We start from the raw sequence: 24,184 nt of genomic DNA, 5'->3' as shown, positions 1-24,184 counted from the left end.
AAGGCGGCCTGAGTGGTAGGTGGTGGTGGGGGCGATGGGCGTGGGGTGCTGCTCTGCCGGCTTCGGGCCGCGGGGGGAATGAGATCGTGGTCCCGTCGGCGCTGCTGCTGCCGGGAGTTTGTAGGTCCCTTCTCAGGCAGGGTCGGGGACCGTCTCGTTTAGTCTGGAGAAGAGAAGGCTCAGGGCGGACCTTACTGCTCTCTACAGCTACCCGACAGGAGGCTGGAGCCAGGAGGTGGCTGGTCTCTTCTCCCAGGTATCAAGTGATAGAAGAAAAGGAAAAAAAGCTGCATCAGGGGAGGTTTAGGTGAGTATTAGGAAACATTTTCTAACCAAAACGGTGGTCAGGCATTGGAACAGGCTGCCCAGGGCAGTGGTGGAGTCACTGTCCCTGGCAGTGTTTGCATCCCGTGTAGACGAGGCCCTCAGTAGCATGTTTTAGTGGCAGTGCAACTTGGCAGTGCAGGGGTGACAGTAGGGCTTGATCTTAAAAATCTTTTCCAGCCTGGTTGATGATGATTCTAGAGATTGGGTGCTTGGCCTTCCCCCGCCCTGTGTGCTTTCCCTCAGGGAGAGGCATTTTTCCTGGAAAATTTACCCATGATTTTTTGTTTATTTTTTTTTTTTTCTGGGCTGAATTCCTGCACGGGGCTAGGTGACAGATGTGAACTTAAAATACCCGTGTAGTAGAAGTATAAGACAGTCACGAGTGCTGCTGGCCCAGTATGGAGTATGTTTATCTGTGTATCCAGAGATAAAGTGGTGTCTGTAGCTTTCACTGCAAGTTTTGTGGTGTTTTGTTATTTTTTTCTTTTTTTTTTTTCCCCCACAGCAAGTATTTTGGGTATTCTACTGAAGCCAAAGTGGGAAAACTACATAATACATAAATAATACAAATTGAGATTGATCATGAAGACCTTTTGTGGAAGAGCTAATCCAACCACTGGTGCAATGGAGTGGTTAGAAGAGGATGAGAACTATGACTACCATCAGGAAATTGCACGGTACACTGGAAAAAAATATCCTGTTGTTCCACTAAAGCTACCAAAAAGAGCAAACACAACTTGATTTTGTAGCAGTTTTTGGGTTTACCTTTATACAAATAACAATGGCATAAAATGAACAGACTGTTGAGTAGTCTAAATGTTACAGTGCCCTGTGTTGTTCAGGAACAGATTTATATATGTAGAATTTTGTCAATTAATGAAGTAGCTTCCCTCTAAATTATTTTAAACATTTTCTGAGGTTATCTTAATACTGAGTTGTGGAAAAATTCATTGACTAAATTTCTTTTTACTCCCCAGTGCAATAAATAATTGCCAGTTGGCTGTTCCTGTAGTAACTTTGTAAGAGCTTAATGTAACAGTTGTAGACATTGGGAAGATTAGATTTTGGGATGTTTTTAAGTAAAGTGATCCATGAAAAAATGGGAACCAAAGAAATTTACATCTTGGTAACAAATGGTAGACCATTAGTAGGCTGCCTTTCATTGCTACGTATAGCATTGTATGAACCTCTGTTTGTCCCAGCTGTTACTTCACAGCTATTTGTCCATAGGTTAACTGGGACCATGTATTGGATCCATGGCTAAAGAGAGGATACATGGCAGCAGATAATGAGTTCATTTATATGGTGATGACAGATCACTGAAATGACATTATTCTTTAAATTTGAGAAACAGTTCAGATCCTCAAGGAACATGTCAGTTATCTGTGCATTTATGGGCCATGTAGGACAGTTGCCTTAGTAAGAGATACTGAGGCAGCTGTATAAGATCTATCAGTTTTGTTGTGCTTTGCGTTATGTAGTATTTTGACTGGATTTTTTTTACTGTAGGTCACGCTATGCAGATATGCTTCATGATAAAGACAGAGTAAGTATAGAAGCAAAACACTTCTGAATAGTTAGAAATGCCCACTTCCTTTCTCTTGAGTAGATGTCACTTCATGATTACACAGGTTTCTCTGGAAGATGAGATGATCAAATTTGTACCTTTTAAGATACCAGACCTGCTTTTAGATCAACAGATGTCTTCTTGCGTCTGACTCTAGTGCTCTGTTGTTTATTGCAGAGCATAATATGTACATTCAGTCGCTATTTTTGCTGGTTTTGTTTGACATTTTTGATGAAGAGCGCTCACTAGATGAAATTTCAAAGGCTGTAAATGTGAATCTAGGCTGTTAGTTTTTGTAGTAATGTAAGTAAAGTATTTTTATTCTTTTGTGGTATTTTTAGCTTTTATTTACTGCTTAGGATTGAGCAGAAAATTCAGATACCATATCTGTGGGCATGATAAAGTCTGGAGTGAATGGTTTAAATGTTCCTTCTGCTCTGTAGCTATTTAGAGAGGAATCTAAACCCAAGATACTTTAGCTCCTGTGCTGGCATAGTCAATATTTGAGTGGTACTGCTGGGAAAGAGTAATCAGAAAAACAGGAGTATCTCACATGGATCTTACTTGCTTCAGAAAATATATTGCATTTGTAACTTACGCATAAGGTGTAAATAGCTGAGTGAAAAGTATAAATTAAGAAAAGGTCGTTTTTTTGTTTGTTTGTTTATTCTCCACAGAATGAGAAATATTACCAAGGTATTCGTGCTGCAGTGACCAGAGTAAAAGAAAGAGGTGAGAAAGCAATTGTTCTGGACATAGGGACTGGCACAGGACTCCTGTCTATGATGGCAGCTTCAGCAGGTGCTGATTTCTGCTATGCAGTTGAGGTGAGCATTTGTTGTGGGTTGCACATATTTCTGTTGGTGTGTTCATGGCCTCTTTTTAGAGCTTCAGTGCGGTTGTTCTATCTACATGATCAGTGGCATAAATGCACTTGCTGTTTTGTGTTGTGGCTTCTGAAGTGAAAGCTTGATACTTCTATGTGTCAAAACAGCTTAGGTCGTAAAAGAATATAACTGAAAAGGTACAACACACTTTTAATTTTTTGACAGATTCTGTAAATGCACAGATTAAAATTACTGAGTGAAGTTTTATAGTATTGTCTTCTCTACTTCTTATCAAGACTTAAGTGTAATATGGAAGACTTTTAACCAAGCTTTTAAAAAATGTATTCTTCAACCATATTGCTTATCTTCATAAATTTCAAGTCTTGGAAATGGGTTCTCAAACCACTTAATCATACCATGGCCTGCATCATAATAAAGAGACTGTCCTATCAACTGACTTTCCATATATTCATGATTAGGTAGAGCATCTCCTTTTTTTATTAGCAGTTAAGAAACATCCTCATGGTTATTAGTAGCAATTACTTATATTAAGGATAATAACAGGAACATTTTGTCCATTTCAGCTTTTTTTAAACACATTTGAAGAAACAAGGAGAAGGTTCACTTGTCTGTAGGTCATAGTTGGAAGAGTGCTGTGTGATTTTTATCCAAGCAGAAATCTACTGGTTTGGTTTGGTTTGGTTTTTTTAATTGAGGATCGTTGATGTCTTGTTTCACGGTAATGAGCTTCAAACAGGGAAAGATACAGAAGATGTGAAGTTTCTGAGTTACTCCATCTTGTGTTTGTGTCCTTTCATTTCTGAAAGCTAATCACAGCTTTCCAGTTTGTTATGCTCTTGTTATTTACAGGTTTTCAAGCCCATGGCTAATGCTGCTGTGAAGATAGTGGAGAAAAATGGGTTTTGTGATAAGATCAAGGTAATCAACAAGCACTCCACTGAAGTCACAGTTGGTCCAGGTGAGAAAAATAGGTTGGGGTTAAAAAAATTGGCAAGTAGCTCAAAACCTTGAAGGAATATGCCTTATTATATATGTGCTTTTAATTAAAACAATCTAATCCTTAATCTATAAAAAGTAATATTGAAAATTTACTTCAAAAGGGAGTGTTATGTATCAGTAGTCATTTATATTTCATAGTAAACTTCTAAAGGAGAACAGATTGCAGTCCTCAGGAGGTTCTCTTACAGAAATACATTTTTTTAATTACTTGTGTTTTCAGGGTAGCATCTTCTTGAAAGACTTTTATATTAACTCTTAAAATACTCAATTCTGTCTTTTAGATGGAGATATGCAGTGTCGTGCAAACATCCTAGTAACGGAACTGTTTGATACAGAGCTGATCGGAGAAGGGGCTTTACCAGCCTATGAGCATGCACACAGGTATCTTGTACAGGTAAGAAAAATAGCTATTGATAGTATGCCACATTTATCCCTAGAGAACCTCTCCTTTCTTTTTTGGAGTAGGGTAGAGACTGTGCTTGATTTAGGCCTTTGTATCCATTGTGAATACACCATCAGGTGTGTTAGTTATTTATTCAGTAAATAATTCACTGCATTCATTCCTAGCTGTTGGAGTTCATATTGTAAATCACAGGCTCTGAAATTACACTTAGTTGCTTTGTATTAAAACCATTAACTTTGTGGTTAACAAATGTCTTTCTGAAAGGCATCGAGTTCTGATTTGGAGCTTTCCTTAGTAGTTTGTTCCAAAATGTTGTAAAAATAAAATTTCCCTTCTAAATTTGATGGCTTTCACCTCCCTGGCATTGGTTCAGTTTGGCTGGTTTTCTGTTTTTTTAACTAAGGAGGCCTTGCTACTCCACGTACTTTTTGGTTATGGAAATACTTTAAACACTATAATTAATACTTTTTTTTTTTTTTTACTTATAATCTATTGGTATAATTTTAGTGTTTCCTCTTTTACCCTTTCTAATTTTTTCCTTTAGTTAAAATGTGGATGGCAAAACTTTATTTAGTTTTCCAGGTTTCATTTCACCAGGTTACATATGAAGACAATAACATTCTATAACTTTTTGCTGGTCAGCATATATAGTTCTAAATAGTAAATAGTCATAAAAGTATTGTTCTTGGACTTCGCTCTTAGCTCTTAGTTTTAGAACAACGTACATGTTTTCTACTCTTTAAATACGGATACCAGGTTTTCTTTGCATAAAGATTTGAGCCATTATTTTTCTGATTTACTCACCGTGATCACAGACTGTTTTAATGTTGATAGCTTAGTACTTTTGTGCCTTGAGAAGCTCAAGATAGATCTCTTGTTTCAGAATGAGAATGGGCATGCAAGTTTAACTGAGGCTAGGAAAATGATAATGTTGTGTGTTTAATAGTAACCTGGTCTTGCTGAGTCATACTGAATAGGATAGATACATATATTATACTTTACAGATACAGAAGCAAAGAGAAAATGCTCTGATTTTATAGAAGTCTCTGAAATCATTTGTGTATAAGACTTCAAAGCTCCCAGGCCACCTTTTCTTTAAATTGGTTCACATTCCAATTGATTTAATTCTCATGCATGTTAATAAGTCAGACTTGTTGAATGCTTTTACCCTTTGTTTTAAACACTCAGGAAGGATGTGAGGCAGTGCCTCACAGGGCAACAGTATATGTCCAGTTAGTGGAATCCAAAAGAATGTGGGCCTGGAACAAACTGTTTCCTGTTCATGTCGAAGCAGAGGATGGTGAAAAAATTATTGTCTCCCCTTCAGAAATGGAGAACTGTCCAGGTGTTCCTTCTGTTTGTGATATCCAACTGAACCAAATGCCTTCAAGTGACTTCACTGTCCTTAGTGATGTGGTAACAATGTTCAGGTAAGGTAGGCATTGTTTTGTTCAAACCAGAATTTTCCTGTTAATACCTTTTATATAAGTTCTGTATTCAGTTAGGAAGTTGGTGAGAGCTTCTGAAGAATGCTCTTTGTTTTACAACTTTCCTGCTTCTCCACAGTGTGGATTTCAGTAAGCCAGTAAGGAGTGCTTCTACTTACTATAGTGTGCAGCTGGAGCCTGTAAAATCTGGCAAGGCACAAATTGTACTTTCGTGGTGGGATATTGACATGGACCCCTCTGGGATGATAAATTGCACAATGGCTCCATACTGGGTAAAACCCATTTCCGCTTTCCAGGTAAATACCAAGCCTTCAGATGCTATCATCAGATGACTGTCAGTAATTATTTTGAGTAAAGGCCATGCTGGGTGTTTTACGCATCTGTCTCTTAAACTGCATAGGAACTTTGGTAATGTTTTATGTATTGAAATGCACTAAATGAGCAAATCATAGAAATGTTTACTATAAAGAAAACCTAAAATAGGTATATAATAATGTAAAACTTAAGCTTTATGTTAAAGTTTAGATTTAAAACTTGTAGTTTGTCCTCCATATATTTTTCTTATATTTCCTTGACTTTCAAGAAATCAAATATTTCCACATATTTTTCCTTATCTAGTCTCTATCTCTGGTCAAAACATTAGTCTGTGGTTTGCTTCTATGTAGTTCTGTTAAATTTCCAAGTAAGTGTTCAGTTTATGGTAATATACACCCATAAAAAAGGCTGGTGTGGGAAAAAGCTGAGTTGATACTGGATAATTAGAGGAAGAGGAGATCACTATTAAATTAGACTACTGTGGTTTTGTATAAATGTATTTACTAGTAGGATGAATTTAGTCAAAAGCAAGCTACAAAATGATTTCACTTATTGTGCTTGAGAATAAAATTTGAAACTATCAAGCTTTGGGGCATCCAGTCAACTCTGGAATGACCGATCACCTTGGAATATTTGCAATGCAGAAAATAGCATTAATAAATGCCAGGTGTATTTTGGATTTGTTTTTTGTTTGATTAAAATACAGGCTTAGCTAGTTCAGCAAGCTGGTGGTCTCACTTCTAAGTGAAAAAGTTCTAAGGTTTTGATTATCGATTCTTTTCAGTGGCGAGATCACTGGATGCAGTGTGTATATTTTCTTCCAAATGAGGAGCCAGTTCTTCAGGGTGAGAAGTTGTACCTGATTGCCAGTCGTGATGAGTACTCTTTGTGGTATAAGCTGCAGAAAGCCAGGTAACAATACATGTTTGTTAAAAAGGGTAGTACTCCAAGCCGAAGTATTTGCAGCTCTTAGAGCAGCTGTTTTGTAGAAGAGCAAGGTAAGAACCTGAAGATGAGAAAATTACTAACAGACTAATTCATGGGCAGTGCACAGCTGGAAAATTATCGTATGTTGTATATCATGTATATTTATGATATGATTTATTATACATTATATATATTATTATTGTAAATCATGTATATTTATTATACATGAAATCACAGTTCAGGTTTTTTAAAAGCTCCTGCTTTATACCTGGTAGCATTCTGTGTTACAGAAACAGAGAACACTCATGGTTGGTTCATGGCTACCCTAAAATACAGCTCAGCTGAGATGGCGTATGGGTAAATGAGCAAAATAATTGCCATTCTGTCTGTCTGTTTTTTATTTTCCTAGTCAGCTCTGCCTTTTTGAGATTAATGCATTTTGTTAAAAAAAGAGCTTAATCATGTTGGTTGTGATGACAATAGCAGCTAACATTTTTAAAATTCAGCGATAGCTTTAAAAGTTAATGTCTGAATTTTATGTGCCTTTTTCACCTAGGAATCCAAATCAAAGTGTAAAATACCTAACCATTAGAATTGGTGGAAAAGTTTGGGGGGTTCTTGATTTCATCTTTTAGAAAAGGTGTAAATTGGCCCTTTCTCTTCATTTAGAAAAGCAAAACTACAAAAGTGTCTCCAGAGAACTAGTAAATTTGAACAAGTAACAATGGAGTCCATATGCATTGATGTGCATACTAGACAAAACAAATATATCTGTTTGCAAAAACATGTTATTGATGCCATAATTAATACTTCATTTAATTATTTTTCCAGAGGAGAAGAGGAGAGCAAAGCAGATGTTCTTGTTGAGAGTCCTGTTTGTAGATGCCAGGCTCATCTTCTTTGGAATAGACCACGCTTGGGGCAATTAAATGATAAGAACCGAACACTCCAATACACCAAGTCTCTGATGAAAGTGAGTGCATGTTGCCTTTAGGTTTTTTGGCTTCTCTGATAGCTGCATATATTGTTTATTTGCTGTAATTATTTATGGGATTTGTTTCTCCCTTGCTGAAGGACTTCACTCACAAAGTGTATCTTATTTACATCAGCAGATGCAAGTTAAATTTTGTCATGAAAATGATACTACTTTTTTTTAATTGTAAGCAGCCATTTTTCGATAGAAATCTGTAACAGCTCTGTGTACTTGTGAGAAGGAGTATTAGTAGTTGAATAAAGGAACCCAGAACATTTTTGTGCAGACTTTTTCTGGGCTAAAAATAAGTGGATTACATGAACATTTCTTGCAGTATTCTTTTGTGCTTGAACTGGTTATGTTAATCACTGATTCTCCCAGTCCTTATTTGATATGAAGTGCATAAAGTGGGAAAAAGCCCCACCAAAATGTCTAGAATTTGAAAACTTTTTCATCTGGAGTAGGAATAACAATGGCTGTTTATTTTCTGTAGGTTCTGAAAACAGATAGTGTTTGCCTTTGTATTAGTGATGGCAGTCTGCTGCCTGTGCTGGCTCACTATCTTGGAGCAAAGCAGGTACAGTACTTCCTGTTTTTCTGATCTTTGTGTTTTCACTTGGTATTTTTAATTCTCTCATAGTTCAGTGTTTCTGGCCCATTATTTAATTATTTCCAGTGCTTCTTCAGTGACAAGTGAGAAAGAGGCTTCTGTTGTGTTCAAGTGGAGGTTAAATTCATACCTGATCAAGCTGAAGTCCAGGGAGGAGATAATTACCAGTTCTGATGCTTACTATTGTGGAGTCCTGGATGCAAGTGGTGTTTGCTACTTCCCCCTGATTCTTTTTGCTTGCCATCTTGTATCTCAGTGCTTTTGGAAATACTCTTTCTACTGACCTAAACGTTTCGCAGTTGTTTTTCTTCTTTTATGTTTGCAATTCCATAATTATGTTTATTATCTAGTCTGAAGTGAAGGTCTGCAACAGCAAGATAGGAAGCAGTAAGAATACTGAGTTTGTGTATAAACGAAAGCTGAGAGCTCCCTGGCTGCCTTGCTTAGGTATATACTTTACTTGATGTGTTCCGTCATGGGGCTCTTGAAAATGTATTACAGGTGTACAGAATATTTGGGAATGTGTAATGTAATATCCTGAGGAAGATGCTAGGCAATTTGTAGAAATGAATAACCATGATGAGTTAAACCAGTGATCCATGGCTCCTGTATTTTTGCCTTTAGTAGTGGCTAGTCACAGACAACTACTGAGGAGAGAGGAAATTAATAGGGCAGACAGATTACTTAATACTCTCCTAGCCCTGTAGCAGCCTATTGACTAACTACGCACCAGTTTTGAATAAAACCTAATTTTTTTTCTTGCTTCGAATGGCTGGTGTGCTGCAGTGCACATCTGAGCTGTTCCTGGCTGATTCAGTCGAATCATGTTCAACGGTGCTCACAAGGAGTAAGCACTACTAGAGGGTGGGTCAGCACAATGGTAATATGCTTGTGTTTGTTCAGGAGTAAATATATACCTAGAGCAAGTGCTAATATATTGTGTGCATCTTAAAAATGGAAAATAAATATCTGCATTCTGTTGAGGTTTTTCATGTATGGTTGTGAAAACAGCATGATTTAGCATGTAGTTATTTGGGGTGGTTTTGTTGTTAAAAAGGTGCCTAACTCTGGGTTAGCTTCACAGTTTTTGTGAACTCTGTTCACCAGGGCATCAAAATTGTTCCTTCATTGTTTATTTACATATTCTTTTAATTAAAAATTATAAAGCTAGTTTGACTAACTGTTGTGTATTTTCTTTAGGTATTTACACTGGAGAACTCTGCTGTGTCCTGTTCTGTCATGGAAAAAGTGAGTCTTCAGTTTTCTGTTAAAGCAGTAAATGAACTCATGGCATTTCTAAGGCCAGAGTTGATGCCTTTGATTGTCCTTGCATCAATTGCTTGGGGGTTAAATTAGTTTAATGAATGTATTTGATCATACAGTTTGACAACACTGTGGGAGGTGGGATATATTGGGCAGGAGGAGTTCTTATTTTTTCCTGGTATTTGTACAGAGCTTTATGCAGATACTTGGAGGAAGACATCCTGTTGGAGAGAGATCCAGTCTAACAGCTTTAGCCATAAGCTGAATAGACCTCTGGAGAAGTTGAGCTGAGCAGAGGGAATTACGGTTTCCGCTTGATCTCTCCTTGCAGATGCCTGTTGGCTTGTCTGCTTGAGCTGCTGCTCTGCTACCCCTCATTGTATTGGTGATAAAACTCAAGGGTTTCTGAGAGTGGAATTTGAGAACACCTGTTTTACCAGAAAGGTGGCATCTAGCAGTATGGTCGTACAGCTGAGACAAGCTGGAAACACCTGCTGTGCTGTTTGGATATTACGAGACAGTAGGCAGTAGTGAAGTGGAGGCTGCTCAGGAGAAGCAGCTAATGCCTAAGAAGTGACTAGAAGCAGCTTCCTGAGGTCACTGTTCAGCTGTTTTAGTTGGCACTGTATGTTTCAAAGAGGTCTATCCCAGCCTGTGGTTTAGGGGTACAAAAACATGAACAGTAGGCCAGTTAGGTTGCAAACCTGGTCTCAAACAGAAGCTAAATATGCAGTGTATTCATAGGTGAAGTGATTTTTATATCTCTTGACTGTCCTTCCCATATGCTTCAAAGTACAGATGAATGAAGGTGAGGCAACTTATGTGTTATCTGCCTTTTTATGTATTTAACTGAAGGAATACTTAGGGCATGTGCTTTAGTTCACTAGGTGTGACATGTTGGCCCTGAGTGCATGCACACTTCAAAACCAGACTTGTATCATCCTGGTGAGTTACGGTAGGCAGTATTTTTAGGAGTTTGAGTCTCAACTGCAGCATTTGATAAAGACATACGCTCCTTTTTCTCTTCAGTTTTTTAAAGCAAATCATCTTGAAGATAAAATTAAGATAATAGAAGCACGTCCTGAGTTGCTGACATCTTCTTATTTGGAAGATAAAAAGGTATGTTACAGTTGTCCAATACTGAATTTCAGTGGGCAGGAGAGGAGAAGGTGAAAATGAATCTTGCTTTACTATTGTAACTACAATGAATCCCATTATATCCCAGTTCATATATATATAATTATATATATAATCTATAATCTATAATATATATCATATATAATGTATATCTATTATATATACATATAATGGGTAATGGTTCAGACCTTGTCACACTAAAGCTAAATGGGACTAAAAAGCTTTGGGAGGGTTTCTCCTTGGTTTTGAAAGGGTATGACTTCCCTTACCGCATAATCTACCCCAGCAGATTTAAAACTGGTTTAACTGCACATGCGCTACTGGGCTGCAGCTCTCTTTTCTCAAGCCACTCAGAAGATTGCAATCTATTTGGAAGTACTAACATTCTTAAACTAAAAATTTCAGAATTGTTTGGCTGTCATTACAAAGCCTTCCAACCTAAAACTGCAGTATTTTCTCTCAAACTCTGTTTCAGGAAAATTAATCTTAAAGTTTGCTAGCTAAACCCACAAAAAGATGTCTGTTGTGCAGTATATGCGGTAATTAAGTCCTTATAGAGCAGTAAAAGGTTTTATCTAGATGACTTCACTGGCTACATTGCATTATTGGCTATTGAAGATATATATAGCCTGTGTTATTGAGCTGTTCTTTATTATAATGCTTTTTATCTCCTCCTTTCTTTGCCAAGATTTCTGTTCTCATGGGAGAGCCATTTTTTACTACAAGTCTGTTGCCGTGGCATAACCTGTATTTCTGGTATGCCAGAACAGCTGTGACCAGTCACCTTACCAGCGACGTCACTATCCTCCCTCAGTCTGCTTCTTTGCACATGATGATTGTGGAGTTTCAGGTGAGATTGTTCAGAACTATCTGCTTGATATTTATACAAATCCATTTAAAATTGAGTACCCTTCTGGGGTTTTTTAGGGACAGATTTATCTCAACTTAATACTGTCCAGTATGTTTTGCGCTTGCCACCTGAGAAAGGAATATTTGACATCTTGAAGATGAGTTTTGCTATTTCAGCCATGTCTCATCAGAAAACTATCTCAAGTAATATTACCATTTTAAATGAAAGGGATGAATGTTTTAAAATAAATATTTTCATAATTAATATGTGAACTTTTTTTCCAGTAGCTAAAGTGAGGGAGCTCTTTAGTCCGAAATTGTGTAACTGAAATATCCGTATCTGTAAAAAAAGTCCTATAATCTAATGAGTTTTCACATAAGCATAACCTTCAGTTTATCTGTTAAAATTGGTAAGTCTTTTCTCTCTTTTCTTCCTTCTGTCTGGATCACCAGCTGTGTAGTTTTGTGTCTGAGCCTTGTCTCCCTACCAGTTTCCTTATTCGAATGCTCTTTAACCTTGTTATTTTACTTCTGCCTTTTATTTGTGAAAATGTGTGTTCTTTTTTCCCTCTGAGACTAGTCAACTACACTGCATGTTTTTACATACCTTTCAGTTTTCTGCAAAGATGCAGAGAATTTAAATATATACTGAGTAAATAACATAAATCTGAACCTGGTAATAGGAAGCAGATGTTTAAGACTAATCAACAGTAATCAGATTGAAATAATATCTAGAAGTTTTACTTCCCTAGAACTCAAAGCATTTTCTAAGGAAGTAAGCATTATTCTCTTCATATTCTGGATGAAACTGAAGCATGCAGAGTGATGACTGAAAATTATTCAGCAATCTAGTAGCAGAATGTAGAGTAATGCCTCCTATTTTAACTTTTTATGTACAGGGTTTGTGTTCAGAGATGATTCCACATAGTTGTTTTGGTAGAACATTTAACTTGTGTTATGTTCCATTAAGCTATTCCAAAAGCTATTGGTTTAATTGTCCATTTTCCCCTTTGTTCAGTGGTTACTCTGTACTTGAAGACTAGAATCTGTGGGTTTTTTTAAATAACCTCTTCATTTAACAGTTTTTGGTTAGGCAGAAGGGACAGACATGGTGGTGTAAGGTATTCTGCAGAACTGGTTCTTTAGGCTGTTCTGTCTTCTTAGAATAGGGGTATGTCATTACAATAAAGCAATTGGCAAAAGCTAGATTCGGGAGAAAGAATTTGTTGAAATTACTTCAGTTATAAACTTACTTAGTCCACAGTTGCATTTTGGGAGCAGGATGCTGATAGTTTTATCAGGTATAGCAGTCAGAGGTTCTATATAGTCACTCTAGTTCATGCAGTATTCAGGCATAAATTAGAACAGTATTTATGTAAATTTATAGTGGTCCTGCTGCTGTCTTGAAACACAGGAATATTTGTGGTAGCTAAGTGCAACAATGAACAGGGCATAAAATGTCCACAGCTAGTGAATGCTCATGTTCTATTAGGAGGCCATTAATGCAGTATGAGAAAAGGCAGAATTTGAATCTGAACTGAATCGTTGTCTGTCCAGTGGATTGCTAAAGTCAATGAGAGGCATGGCATAAAGTGCCTAAAATGAGTTTACTAATTGTTGGAGTGCTAAAGGGAAGTATGGTAGTCGAATGGGCTGTAGGATGTTTCATGCAACTGGCAGCACTTAGCTGCACTAGGTAATAGAAGAGGGGAGGAGGAGCTGTAAGGGTTTAATCGTAGCAGATCCATACCTACTGTAAAGTAAACTTTACATAGAGATGGTAGGAAATGTGGCAGATTCTTTGGAAGTGTTGAAAACAGTGGCTGAAAAATTATGTGACTTGAAAAATATTTTCCCAGAATTACACTACCTTCTGATTTTTTTGTAGTAGTCCTAATGGTTTAGGAATGTGTAAGATACTAGAGTCTTTATCTGACTTGTTATCGAATGTCTTATCTACAGCTAAAATTATCTTGAAGTTTCCTATTTCCTTTAATAAAGCAAAACAAAATCCTGATTTCTTTTTTAGGACTTATGGAGGATCCGGAGTCCATGTGGCACCTGCGAAGGTTTTGATGTCCAGACTATGGATGATATGATTAATGTAAGAAAACTGAAAACAGTTTCAGTGCAATTCTCAACAAAACAGAACAAGACTCAACTTACTTAAAACAGTATTTAGTGATGAAAAACTTGTATGTTGGGCAGAACACCATTGGATTAGTTTCTCATAAATATGGTGGCTATTTAGTTCTTGCAAAAGAGTAACTTCTGTGGCATGGGTTTTGAGGTAGAATGTTTCTTCTCATTTGTGAAGCTCATCAGTACTTTGCACTGTTTTGAAAATACTTCAGTCAAAAAGAAAAATAGTGTTTTCAAAATTTTTTTCTGAGCTTGAAATTAAATTACCTGGGAATTGTTCATAGATGGACCCTGCTGCCCTTACTTGCCCTTGAAGGTACTTTTGAAAGAGAAAAAGGCTTTTTGACTTTATTAATAGATATGGAAAGTGAGATTTATTTGCATCAATTTCTAAAGCTGTATTGTTGGTATCCATGTTTGAATTAGCCATTTAGATGACTCTGAGCATTGTGGAGGAGTACAGGCAGTGCAGGAGTAGAATTCTTCCCAAGGGAGAAGAAAAGTTAAATGCTTTGTATTTTGAAAGCGCCTGTTTCTGTTTCGCAACTGAAGACTGTAGTCATAGCAGTTATTCATGCATGCAGTACATGGTTTCGCTTACGCCTAACAAGTGGAGTCCCGTCCTCTGGCAGCTTTATTGCTTCAATACTCTGTGTTCAGGACACATAATTAACTTGAGAACAAGGACTGTTTGCCTTTGGATTGTTTTTTTGTTTCAGATAGTTTTGTTACTTTCTTTCCTCAGAATTCTCTGAATTTTAGGGAATCCAAGGAAGCAGAACCTCACCCTTTGTGGGAATATCCTTGCAAATCACTCTCTGACCCCCAAGAAGTTTTGACATTTGACTTCAGAAAGACTGTACCACAACACTGTCTCAGCACAAAGGGTTCTGTAAATCTTTTACGGTGAGTTTTCTCATTGCAAATACTGTTCTTGTCATCATCTATTTTTTTTACCTTGTATTCAAGCTCTTAGTGTATTACAGTTAACTAATGGGATCATAGTTGACACTATGACAATATTTTTAATAATGTGACCTAAAGTTCCAGTAACTTCTGGAAGTTACTCTGACATGAATTTCCTGCGTCTGTTCACAATAGGCTATATTATATAATAAGGGTAATTTCTTAGATAATATTGTTGTATTTCAGAAATAACATTTTTTCTAGATGTTGCCATGATTTAAAACTTAAGTAAATTAATTTATAGTTTAGAGAAAATAAACAGTTTTCTGGGTGTTTTTAATCTTTCTGTTTGTTCCTTGCTGATGAGTTCTTGCAGAAAAAGCTCCTATTTAGCTTTCAAAATCATTCTGTTTAATAGCTTTAAAGTGTACATTGTTCTTCCTTTTAACTATGATTCTGACAATCTTCGTATTTGTCATATGTCTTCTAGGACATTTTCACTATATTCTTTTTAAACTTGAAATGCTGTTAAGAATTAAAAACCAGGGGAAAGGTATTTTTAACTATGTATAGCTTGTGTAACTCAAACACCGCTGTAATTATACATTTCTCTTTGTGAAGCAAAATTCAAGGTTTTACAAAATCTAGAACCATCTAGAGGTCTGTACCTCCGCACTGATAGTTACAGGCAACACAGTAGCATGACCTTTGCTCCGTGTGGAGCAGACACTTGAAGTGAGATGGTGTCTGTGGTAAATACTTCCTCAGAATTCAGACCATGCTGTGGTCTCTAAAGAAAGAATTCTCCAAATATGCCATATAACTTATGCCGTCTTATCAAATGACTGTTAAAGGAATGTGAATTTGAGCAGATTTAGGTATATTTTCGTTTTGTCTTCTTTAGATTTTACATCTGGAAACACTTTAAAAGTTGCTGCCCATTTAACAAATCATTCAGCTGTTGAACTTTTTTTCAGGGAAACAAGTTAATCATGCTTTTACAGCTCTTACCTAAACTATGTGAGGAATAGGTGCAGCATTTAAGCTGTCAGTATAAATTAACAGGTTTTGATCCTCCACCTTTCCCCAGGAAAGGAAAGAGCCATGGAGCAGTTCTGTGGATGGAATATTGTCTTGCTGCTGATATCTCCGTTAGTACGGGACTGGTGGAAATTTCAAATGAAAAGGTAATTTTTCAATCTAAGTCATTATGCCAGAGTCCATGGGACTACAGTACTGAAAAATGGGTCTCTGTTGGCCATGCTTGGTTTGTGTAGTACTCTTTGTTATGCTGTTTGAACTATGTAGGCAGAACTGCTAGAGCTACCTGGTCATAGATTTAGGGGAAGCAAATGTACCTTGAAATGGGAGAGTGTGGATTGAATCCAAATGCTCCCATAGTTTGGAACCACATTCAGAACTTAAATGTGATAACTAGCTCAAAGTAGAATTTATTCATACTTCTTTCTCAGTCTGATGAAAGCAGAATTTTTGAGAGGAAAGAGTAAGTATTTTTATATATATATATATTTTATATATATATTCTTTGACCAGATCTGTTTTTTCCTCTACAGCTTCACTGTGCATATGTTAGTTTAAGTTATGTGTTCTTAAGTGATCACTTCTTAAGTGATCAACTTCTTCTCAGTGAGGGTGACAGAACACTGGAACAGGCTGCCCAGGGAGGTTGTGGAGTCTCCTTCCCTGGAGACATTCAAAACCCACCTGGACACATTCCTGTGTAACCTTATCTAGGTGCTCCTGCTCCGGCAGGGGGATTGGACTAGATGAACTTTTGAGGTCCCTTCCAATCTCTAGCATACTGTGATACTATCTGATCATTGTATAGTGGACTGTGAACAAGAATGCTTACTGCATATTACTGTCTAGTAATAATATCACAGGTTTTGATTGCTTTCACTTGTATCTCTCTCCCTCCTGTAGGGAAACTGTGAGTGGAATCCCCACTGCAAGCAAGCTGTCTATTTCTTCAGTTCTGTTATTGAATCAGAAACTCTGTCAGACCTTCCTAGTGCTGTCACGTATGCTATAAATTTCGACACAAAGACAGGAGAGATTGCCATGGATTTTAAGCTGTTGTAAAATAGCTTAAAATTTTAATTACTTTCTTTTTATTCATGTTCCCAAATTGTAATAAACTTGTATAGAATTTTTTGTATGGCAGAGGGGTTTTATTTGTTGTGCTCAGAGAGAAAGCTGATAGTTCTGAAATACACTTTAAACCTTTCTGGGGTTGTTTACAAGGTAGATAGTTGGGGAAGTAGAAAGGAACTTTTTCATAAGGACAACTATTCCTGACAAGAATTCCTGACAGGGTTTACATACATACATGCACATACTTGTTACATATGCTTCAGTGTGAAACTGGTATTTTGGGTTTTGAACAACATTACAGTGCTAAAAAAGGGTTGACTTCCTGGTTATTGCATGGTATATCACTGCATGAGAACACTGAACCTTACTTGCACTAATGTTAAAGTGAGTTAAGCACATCTATTTCTAGGCTTTGCTCTTGTCACTGTAAAATGGGAAATAATCTTCAAAGTGCACAAAAAGAAATCCTGGCTCAAGCTGCATATGTGTATTAGTGCAGTTAATAGGGAGAAGGAAACAGTTTAGCTGCTTGCAGACTTGTGTCAGTTATGGCTAGTATTAAACTGAAATGGTCAGTGAATTAAAGTATGATGCACTGACGTTCTTGTGGAGTCTGAGATACTGCATTTCTGAAGAGACATTCGCCAAACAGTGACCAAAGTCAGTAAAGGTGTAACTAGAAATTAAAAAATGTACAAATTCAGGTTAATTGGAATTGACAAACTGATGGTAGTCTGGCCAGAAACAAAAGAAAAAGCCATAGTGTACAAAACCGTATAAATTTTAGGAGATACGTAATATACATTATCTGGTCAAAAATGTGGACTTATACTCGTTCCACTAGAGGTCTAAATAATACCTGCTAGTTGAGCTGAGTTGTATGCTCTGCAGTAGCACATGTTTGCAGCTGAGTTTTACTTAGTTGTATTCCAGATCATGTTGGGAGAAGTTGTAATGTGTGATGATGTGTATGCAATTAATTCTGCTTTAGATGAACAATCAGTTGGTGGATTTGTTTTGTATGTGTGACCTATTAAGAGAAATAGAAAGTCATTGTATTGGCTGTCCTAAATTATGTCAGCCAGTCACAGGCATAGCTCTGCTTACCAAAGCTACTCCTGTTTCCTATGAGCAGCAACTTCAGCAAAGTGAGAGGAATGCCATAAAGAAGCCATGAGGGAGCAGGAGCTTACTCTGCTTTGCTTTCCTGGTCACCATGGTACATAATTCTGGTGAGTAGGAATTTTTTCTTTTCCTAAGCGTGTGATCACATTTATAGACCTGGAAGCCATCTGAAATATTCCTAAATTTCTCAGGACTGTTTTTCTGATAAAGGTCTTCACGCTTAATCGATGTCAGGAATCAATGAAATACATGACTAATGTTTTTCACTGGAACAGGAACCCTGCAGCTCCTATTGAGACCTGTGGATTTCACTTTTCAAAACTGTACTTTTAAGATGCTTAACATCAGACTCTTGTTTCTTACAAACTTTGCTGGAATATGTAGGTTACTGTTCATTAAAGAATTGTTTCTAATTTTGCTACCCTGCACCTAGTCCACAGAACGTATGGTGGCACGTATCTGTTTGTTATATGTTGGGAACATAAGCTGTGCAGTTGTAAAGGGAACAATAATACGGCCAAGCCTTTTAAATGGAAAAGGCTTTTTAAATTAAAAAAAAACGCAGGGAGATAATTGTGCAAGTGTGAATGTTGTAAGGCTTGCCCTGTAAATTCTCTTCTGGAAGAGATTAACAGCAGAAAAACCACAGGTGCTGCCTCCTGTGTTTGCTCATGGTCTGACACAGAAGGCATGAGCTGCTGTTCTTGTTCTGCAATATTCGGAAGCTGTTTTTCAGGAATAGCTTCTGAAGGTGGTTTGTGTATGACTGCAGAAATGATTCTGGACTGAACAGAAGCATACAGTGTTCCAAAGGTAACACAGAACTGATAGGCATCGATATATTAGACTTACAGTGTTTGAAAAATAAAGAGCAAAACCACAACTGAATTTACATTATTTTAATGTCTACTGTTAACTTTCTTAAAGATTACTGTATATGTATGGGCCTGAATTGTGCTTCCTAGTTAAAAATAAAACAGTTAATTTGCTGAAATGCCAAGGAAAAGAATCCCAAATTGATGGGAATTTGTATTTTGTTATCAGTGTTGTGTATGTTGAAGATATGTGGGTACTGCAGTAGAAACTAGGCATGGGAATGGAGAGGTATCATTTCTAAACAATCTTGGTATTGTGAGACTTGAGACTACTGATATTCTCAGAGGGGGGTGTAGTGAAAATGAAGGGCATAAGCTAAATGTAGTAGCTAGCACAGCTGCAGAACTATGCTTCCAGAACTGAACTGTGGCAATTAATATGGATCATACTATCTGCATGTGAGGAAAAATATCTTAAATTTCAATATACCTAGAGTGGAAGTTGTATTGCTGTTCAAAAAAAAAAAAAAAAGGCTGAAAAGCTGTAAAACTGAGTGTATTTTAGCACCCGTGGGCTCCTCACAGGAACAAAATCTGATAGATTTTGAAGAAACCTTGTGTGTGTTTTAATTCCCTGTGTGATCAACATTACTAATCCTTGCTGGTTATACTTGGGCATTTTAACAGGCACTGAAACTGCTTGGAGGATTTGGTTTGTCGTGGTTTAAACCCCAGCCAGACAGCTTGTTCACTCGCTCCCGGTGAGTGGTGCCAGGCTGAGAGCAGTCAAGGCCCCCCCACACCCCGGCTCTCCCCTTCCACACTCCCAGAGGAACGGGGAGGAGGATCGAAAGAGTGCAACTCCCACAGGTTGAGACAAGAACAGTCCAGCAACCAATGTACAACTGTTCCCAGGCTGGAAGTCAAAACACAGCACTGCACCAGCTACCACGAAGGAGAAACATGACTGCTACTGCTGAACCCAGGACATTATACACCCCTTATTCCATACCATTCACGTCATGCTCAGATCCCACATTTTCAATACACCATCACTCTCCCATGTATATACATCCATATACACACAGACCAAGAGAAAAAGATCATTTTCTTAGTGCATGGACCAATCCCTGTAATGCTGCCGAGTCCATTCGGTCCATGATGTCAGGTTCCATCTCTTGTAACAATCTTTCAGGGCAGGAAAGGCTGTGTGCAGTATTGGATCGTTGCCTGCTGATGCTGGTCGTTCCTTTACTGCGGAACGCATCTGGTTCTATCAAAGTTCATTCTCTGTTGGGATGATGGTTGGAGGGAAGTCAGGGCCAGTCGCTGGCGACCTGGAGACATCTAGTTGATGGGCTATAAAAGTATTACACAGCAGGCAACAGCATACAATTGAGTTCACTGGCTGTTTTCCCCTAAAATCAAATCCCCTTGAGGTATACATCGGACTTCCCCATCTTCCCGCATTACCCACCAAGTATGTCCAGGTCCCTGAGCAAAAGCAATCCCACGAGTGGGTTTGCCTTTACCTGAAGCAGGAATTACCCAGACTGTCTTCCCCAGCAAATTCTTCATATGCACCACGGGAACTTTGTCCCCCTCTACAATATGTAAAAGTTCTGACTGGGCTGGGCCAGCCCTGTTGGCAGATCCTCTGGTGTTGACCAACCAGGTGGCCTTTGGTAAGTGTGTATCCCAATGCTTGAAAGTTCCCCCACCCATTGCTCTCAGTGTAGTTTTTAACAGCCCATTGTACCGTTCCATTTTCCCAGAGGCTGGTGCATGGTAGGGGATGTGATATACCCACTCAATGCCATGCTCTTTAGCCCAAATATCTATAAGGTTATTCCGGAAATGAGTCCCATTGTCTGACTCACTTCTCTCTGGGGTGCCGTGTTGCCACAAAATCTGTTTCTCAAGGCCCAGGATAGTGTTCTGGGCAGTGGCATGGGGCACAGCATGTGTTTCCAGCCACCCGGTGGTTGCTTCCACCATGGTAAGCACATGGCGCTTGCCTTGGCGGGTTGGTGGCAGTGTGATATAGTCAGTCTGGCAGGCCTCCCCATATTTATACTTCAACCATCATCCTCCATACCAAAGAGGCTTTACTGCTTGGCTTGTTTAATTGCAGCACATTTCACACTCATGAATAACCTGGGCAATAGTGTCCATTGTTAAGTCCACCCCTCGATCACGAGCCCATCTATATGTTGCATCTCTGCCCTGATGGCCTGAAGTGTCATGGGCCCACTGGGCCAAAAATAATTCACCTTTATGTTGCCAATCTAAGTCCATCTTAGCCGCTTTATCCACTTGCTGGTTGTTCTGGTGTTCCTCAGTTCACAGTATCACAGTATCACAGTATGCTAGAGATTGGAAGGGACCTCGAAAGATCATCTAGTCCAATCCCCCTGCCGGAGCAGGAACACCTAGATAATGTTACACAGGAATGTGTCCAGGCGGGTTTTGAATGTCTCCAGGGAAGGAGACTCCACAACCTCCCTGGGCAGCCTGTTCCAATGTTCCGTCACCCTCACTGAGAAGTTTCTTCTCAAGTTTAAGTGGAACCTCTTGTGTTCCAGTTTGTACCCATTACCCCTTGTCCTATCATTGTTTGCCACTGAGTAGAGCCTGGCTCCATCCTCGTGACATTCCCCCTTTATATATTTATATACACTAATAAGGTCACCCCTCAGTCTCCTCCAAACTATAGAGACCCAGCTCCCTCAGTCTTTCCTCATAAGGGAGATGCTCCACTCCCTTAATCATCTTCGTTGCCCTGCGCTGGACTCTCTCCAGCAGGTCCCTGTCCTTCTTGAACTGAGGGGCCCAGAACTGGACACAATATTCCAGATGGGGTCTCACCAAGGCAGAGTAGAGGGGAAGGAGGACCTCTCTCGACCTACTAACCACTGCCCTTCTAATACACCCCAGGATGCCATTGGCCTTCTTGGCCACAAGGGCACAGTGTTGCCTCATGGTCATCCTGTCGTCCACTAGGACCCCCAGGTCCCTCTCCCCTACACTGCTCTCTAACAGGTCGCTTCCCAACCTATACTGGAACCTGGGGTTGTTCCTGCCCAGATGCAGGACTCTACACTTTCCCTTGTTATATTTCATCAAGTTATTCCCTGCACAACTCTCCAGCCTGTCCAGGTCTTGCTGGGTGGCAGCACAGCCTGCTGGCGTGTCAGCCACTCCTCCAAGCTTAGTGTCATCAGCAAACTTGCTGACAGTACTCAATTCCCTCATCTAAATCGTTGATGAATATATTAAATAATACCGGTCCCAGTACTGACCCTTGAGGCACTCCACTAGATACAGGCCTCCTACTAGACTCAGCCCCATAGACTACAGCTCTCTGTCTTCTCTCCTTCAGCCAGTTCACAGCCCACCTCACTACCTGATCATCCAGACCACACTTCCTCAGTTTAGCTGTGAGAATGCTGTGGGAGACTGTGTCAAATGCTTTGCTGAAGTCAAGGTAGACCACATCCACGGCTCTGCCATCATCCATCCACCGTGTTATTTCCTCATAAAAGGCTATGAGATTGGTCAAGCCTGACTTCCCCTTGGTGAAGCCAAGTTGACTGCCCCTCATAACCCTCTTATCCTTGATATGCCTTAAGATGGCACCAAGGATAAGGTGTTCCATCACTTTCCCAGAGATGGAGGTGAGGCTGACCGGTCTATAGTTACCCGAGTCCTCCTTGCCTTTTGAAGACTGGAGTGACATTTGCTTTCCTCCAGTCCTCAGGCACCTCTCCCGTTTCCCAAGACTTGGTAAAGATGATGGAGAGCGGTCTAGCAATGACTTCTGCCAGTTCCCTCAGCACCTGCGGGTGCATCCCATCTGGACCCATGGATTTATGGATGTCCAGATTGCTCAACTGATCTCTAACCCATTCCTCATCGACTAAGGCAAACCGCTCCGTCGACCTGACTTCATCTAAGGTCTCCGGGGTACAGGGCTCTTCAGGACTGCCTGCAGCAGAGTAGACAGAGACAAAGAAGGCATTCAGTAACTCTGCCATCTCTGTATCTTCTGTCACCAGGGCACCCATCCCGTTCATCAGTGGGCCTACATTGCCTCTGGTGTTAGTTTTGTCTGCCATGTATTTGAAAAAGCTCTTTTTGCTGTCCTTGACCCTTCTCGCCAGGTTGCCCGACTCTCGGGTACATGGGCATCTACATGACGTACCTTCACCACCAGGTGCTGCACCCTGGCAGCAATATCTTTCCACAGTGCAGCAGCCCAGATGGGTTTACCTCTGCATTGCCAGTTGCTCTGCTTCCATTGCTTCAACCACCCCCCCAGGGCATTTGCCACCATCCATGAGTCAGTATAGAGGTAAAGTACTGGCCACTTTTCTCGTTCAGCAATGTCCAGGGCCAGCTGGATGGCTTTCACCTCAGCAAACTGACTCGATTCACCCTCTCCTTCAGCAGTTTCTGCAACTTGTCATCTGGGACCCCATACAGCTGCCTTCCATCTCTCATGCTTTCCCACAACACAGCAAGACCCATCAGTAAACAAGGCGTACTGCTTTTCACTTTCTGACAGTTTATTATATGGTGGGGCCTCTTCAGCACGCACCGCCTCCTCCTTTGGTGACATTCCGAAATCTTTGCCCTCTGGCCAGTCCATGATGACTTCTAGAATGCCTGGAGACTGAGATTTCCTATTTGAGTTCGTTGTGTAATTAGTGCAGCCCATTTACTCCATGTAGCATCAGTTGCATGATGTGTAGAGGAGAGCCTGCCTTTGAACATCCAGCCCAGCACGGGCAACCGGGGTGCCAGGAGGAGCTGTGCTTCAGTGCCAATCACTTCCGAAGCAGCTCGAACCCCTTCATAGGCTGCCAGTATCTCTTTCTGAGCTGGGGTAGAGCTGGCCTCAGATCCTTTATATCCCCGACTCCAAAAGCCGAGGGGTCGACCTCGAGTCTCCCCTGGAGCTTTCTGCCAGAGGCCCCAGGTAGGACCATTCTCCCCAGCTGCAGTGTACAGCGCATTTTTTACATCTGGCCTGGTCCGGACAGGTCCAAGGGCTACTGCATGAACTATCTCGCATTTAATTTGCTCAAAGGGTTGTTGTTGCTTGGGGACCCATTTAAAATCATTCTTCTTCCGGGTCACATGATAGAGAGGGCTTACAATTGAACTGTAATTTGGGATGTGCATTCTCCAGAACCCCACTGCACCCAAGAAAGCTTGCGTTTCTTTCTTATTAGTTGGTGGAGACATTGCTGTTATCTTCTTAATCACATCTGTGGGGATCTGTCTACGTCCATCTTGCCATTTTATTCCCAAAAATTGAATCTCCTGTGCAGGTCCCTTGACCTTACTCCGTTTTATGGCAAAACCGGCTTTCAGCAGGATTTGGGTTATTTTCCTCCCTTTCTCAAAGAC

General features: G+C 39.6%; 1 protein-coding gene across 1 annotated transcript; it reads left to right on the top strand.

Moving 5' to 3' along the window:
• Positions 1–832: 832 nt before the first annotated feature.
• Positions 833–16,893, top strand: PRMT7 (protein arginine methyltransferase 7). The gene is made up of 17 exons (XM_062609158.1): positions 833–1,004; positions 1,837–1,873; positions 2,572–2,721; positions 3,592–3,700; positions 4,023–4,135; positions 5,333–5,574; positions 5,711–5,888; positions 6,692–6,819; positions 7,666–7,807; positions 8,301–8,384; positions 9,618–9,665; positions 10,710–10,799; positions 11,506–11,667; positions 13,696–13,770; positions 14,554–14,714; positions 15,805–15,901; positions 16,659–16,893. Exons 1-17 carry the CDS (start codon positions 910–912, stop codon positions 16,815–16,817), a joined length of 2,070 nt encoding a protein of 689 aa, XP_062465142.1. The 5' UTR covers positions 833–909; the 3' UTR covers positions 16,818–16,893.
• The last annotated feature ends 7,291 nt before the right edge of the window (positions 16,894–24,184 follow it).

Source organism: Pezoporus occidentalis, unplaced genomic scaffold (assembly GCF_034315485.1).
Source record: "Pezoporus occidentalis ecotype Australia unplaced genomic scaffold, CSIRO_AGI_Poc_V1 ctg135, whole genome shotgun sequence".
Classification (NCBI taxonomy): domain Eukaryota; kingdom Metazoa; phylum Chordata; class Aves; order Psittaciformes; family Psittacidae; genus Pezoporus; species Pezoporus occidentalis.
The sequence above is the reverse complement of the archived record's forward strand: the minus strand, read 5'-3'. Positions and strand labels throughout refer to the sequence as shown.

Coding starts and splice junctions, on each gene's coding strand:
- PRMT7 (XM_062609158.1), top strand. CDS start 910: ATGAAGACCTTTTGTGGAAGAGCTAATCCAACCACTGGTGCAATGGAG. Junction 1,005..1,836: donor TACCATCAGGAAATTGCACG/GTACACTGGAAA, acceptor TTTTTACTGTAG/GTCACGCTATGCAGATATGC. Junction 9,666..10,709: donor CCTGTTCTGTCATGGAAAAA/GTGAGTCTTCAG, acceptor TTTTCTCTTCAG/TTTTTTAAAGCAAATCATCT.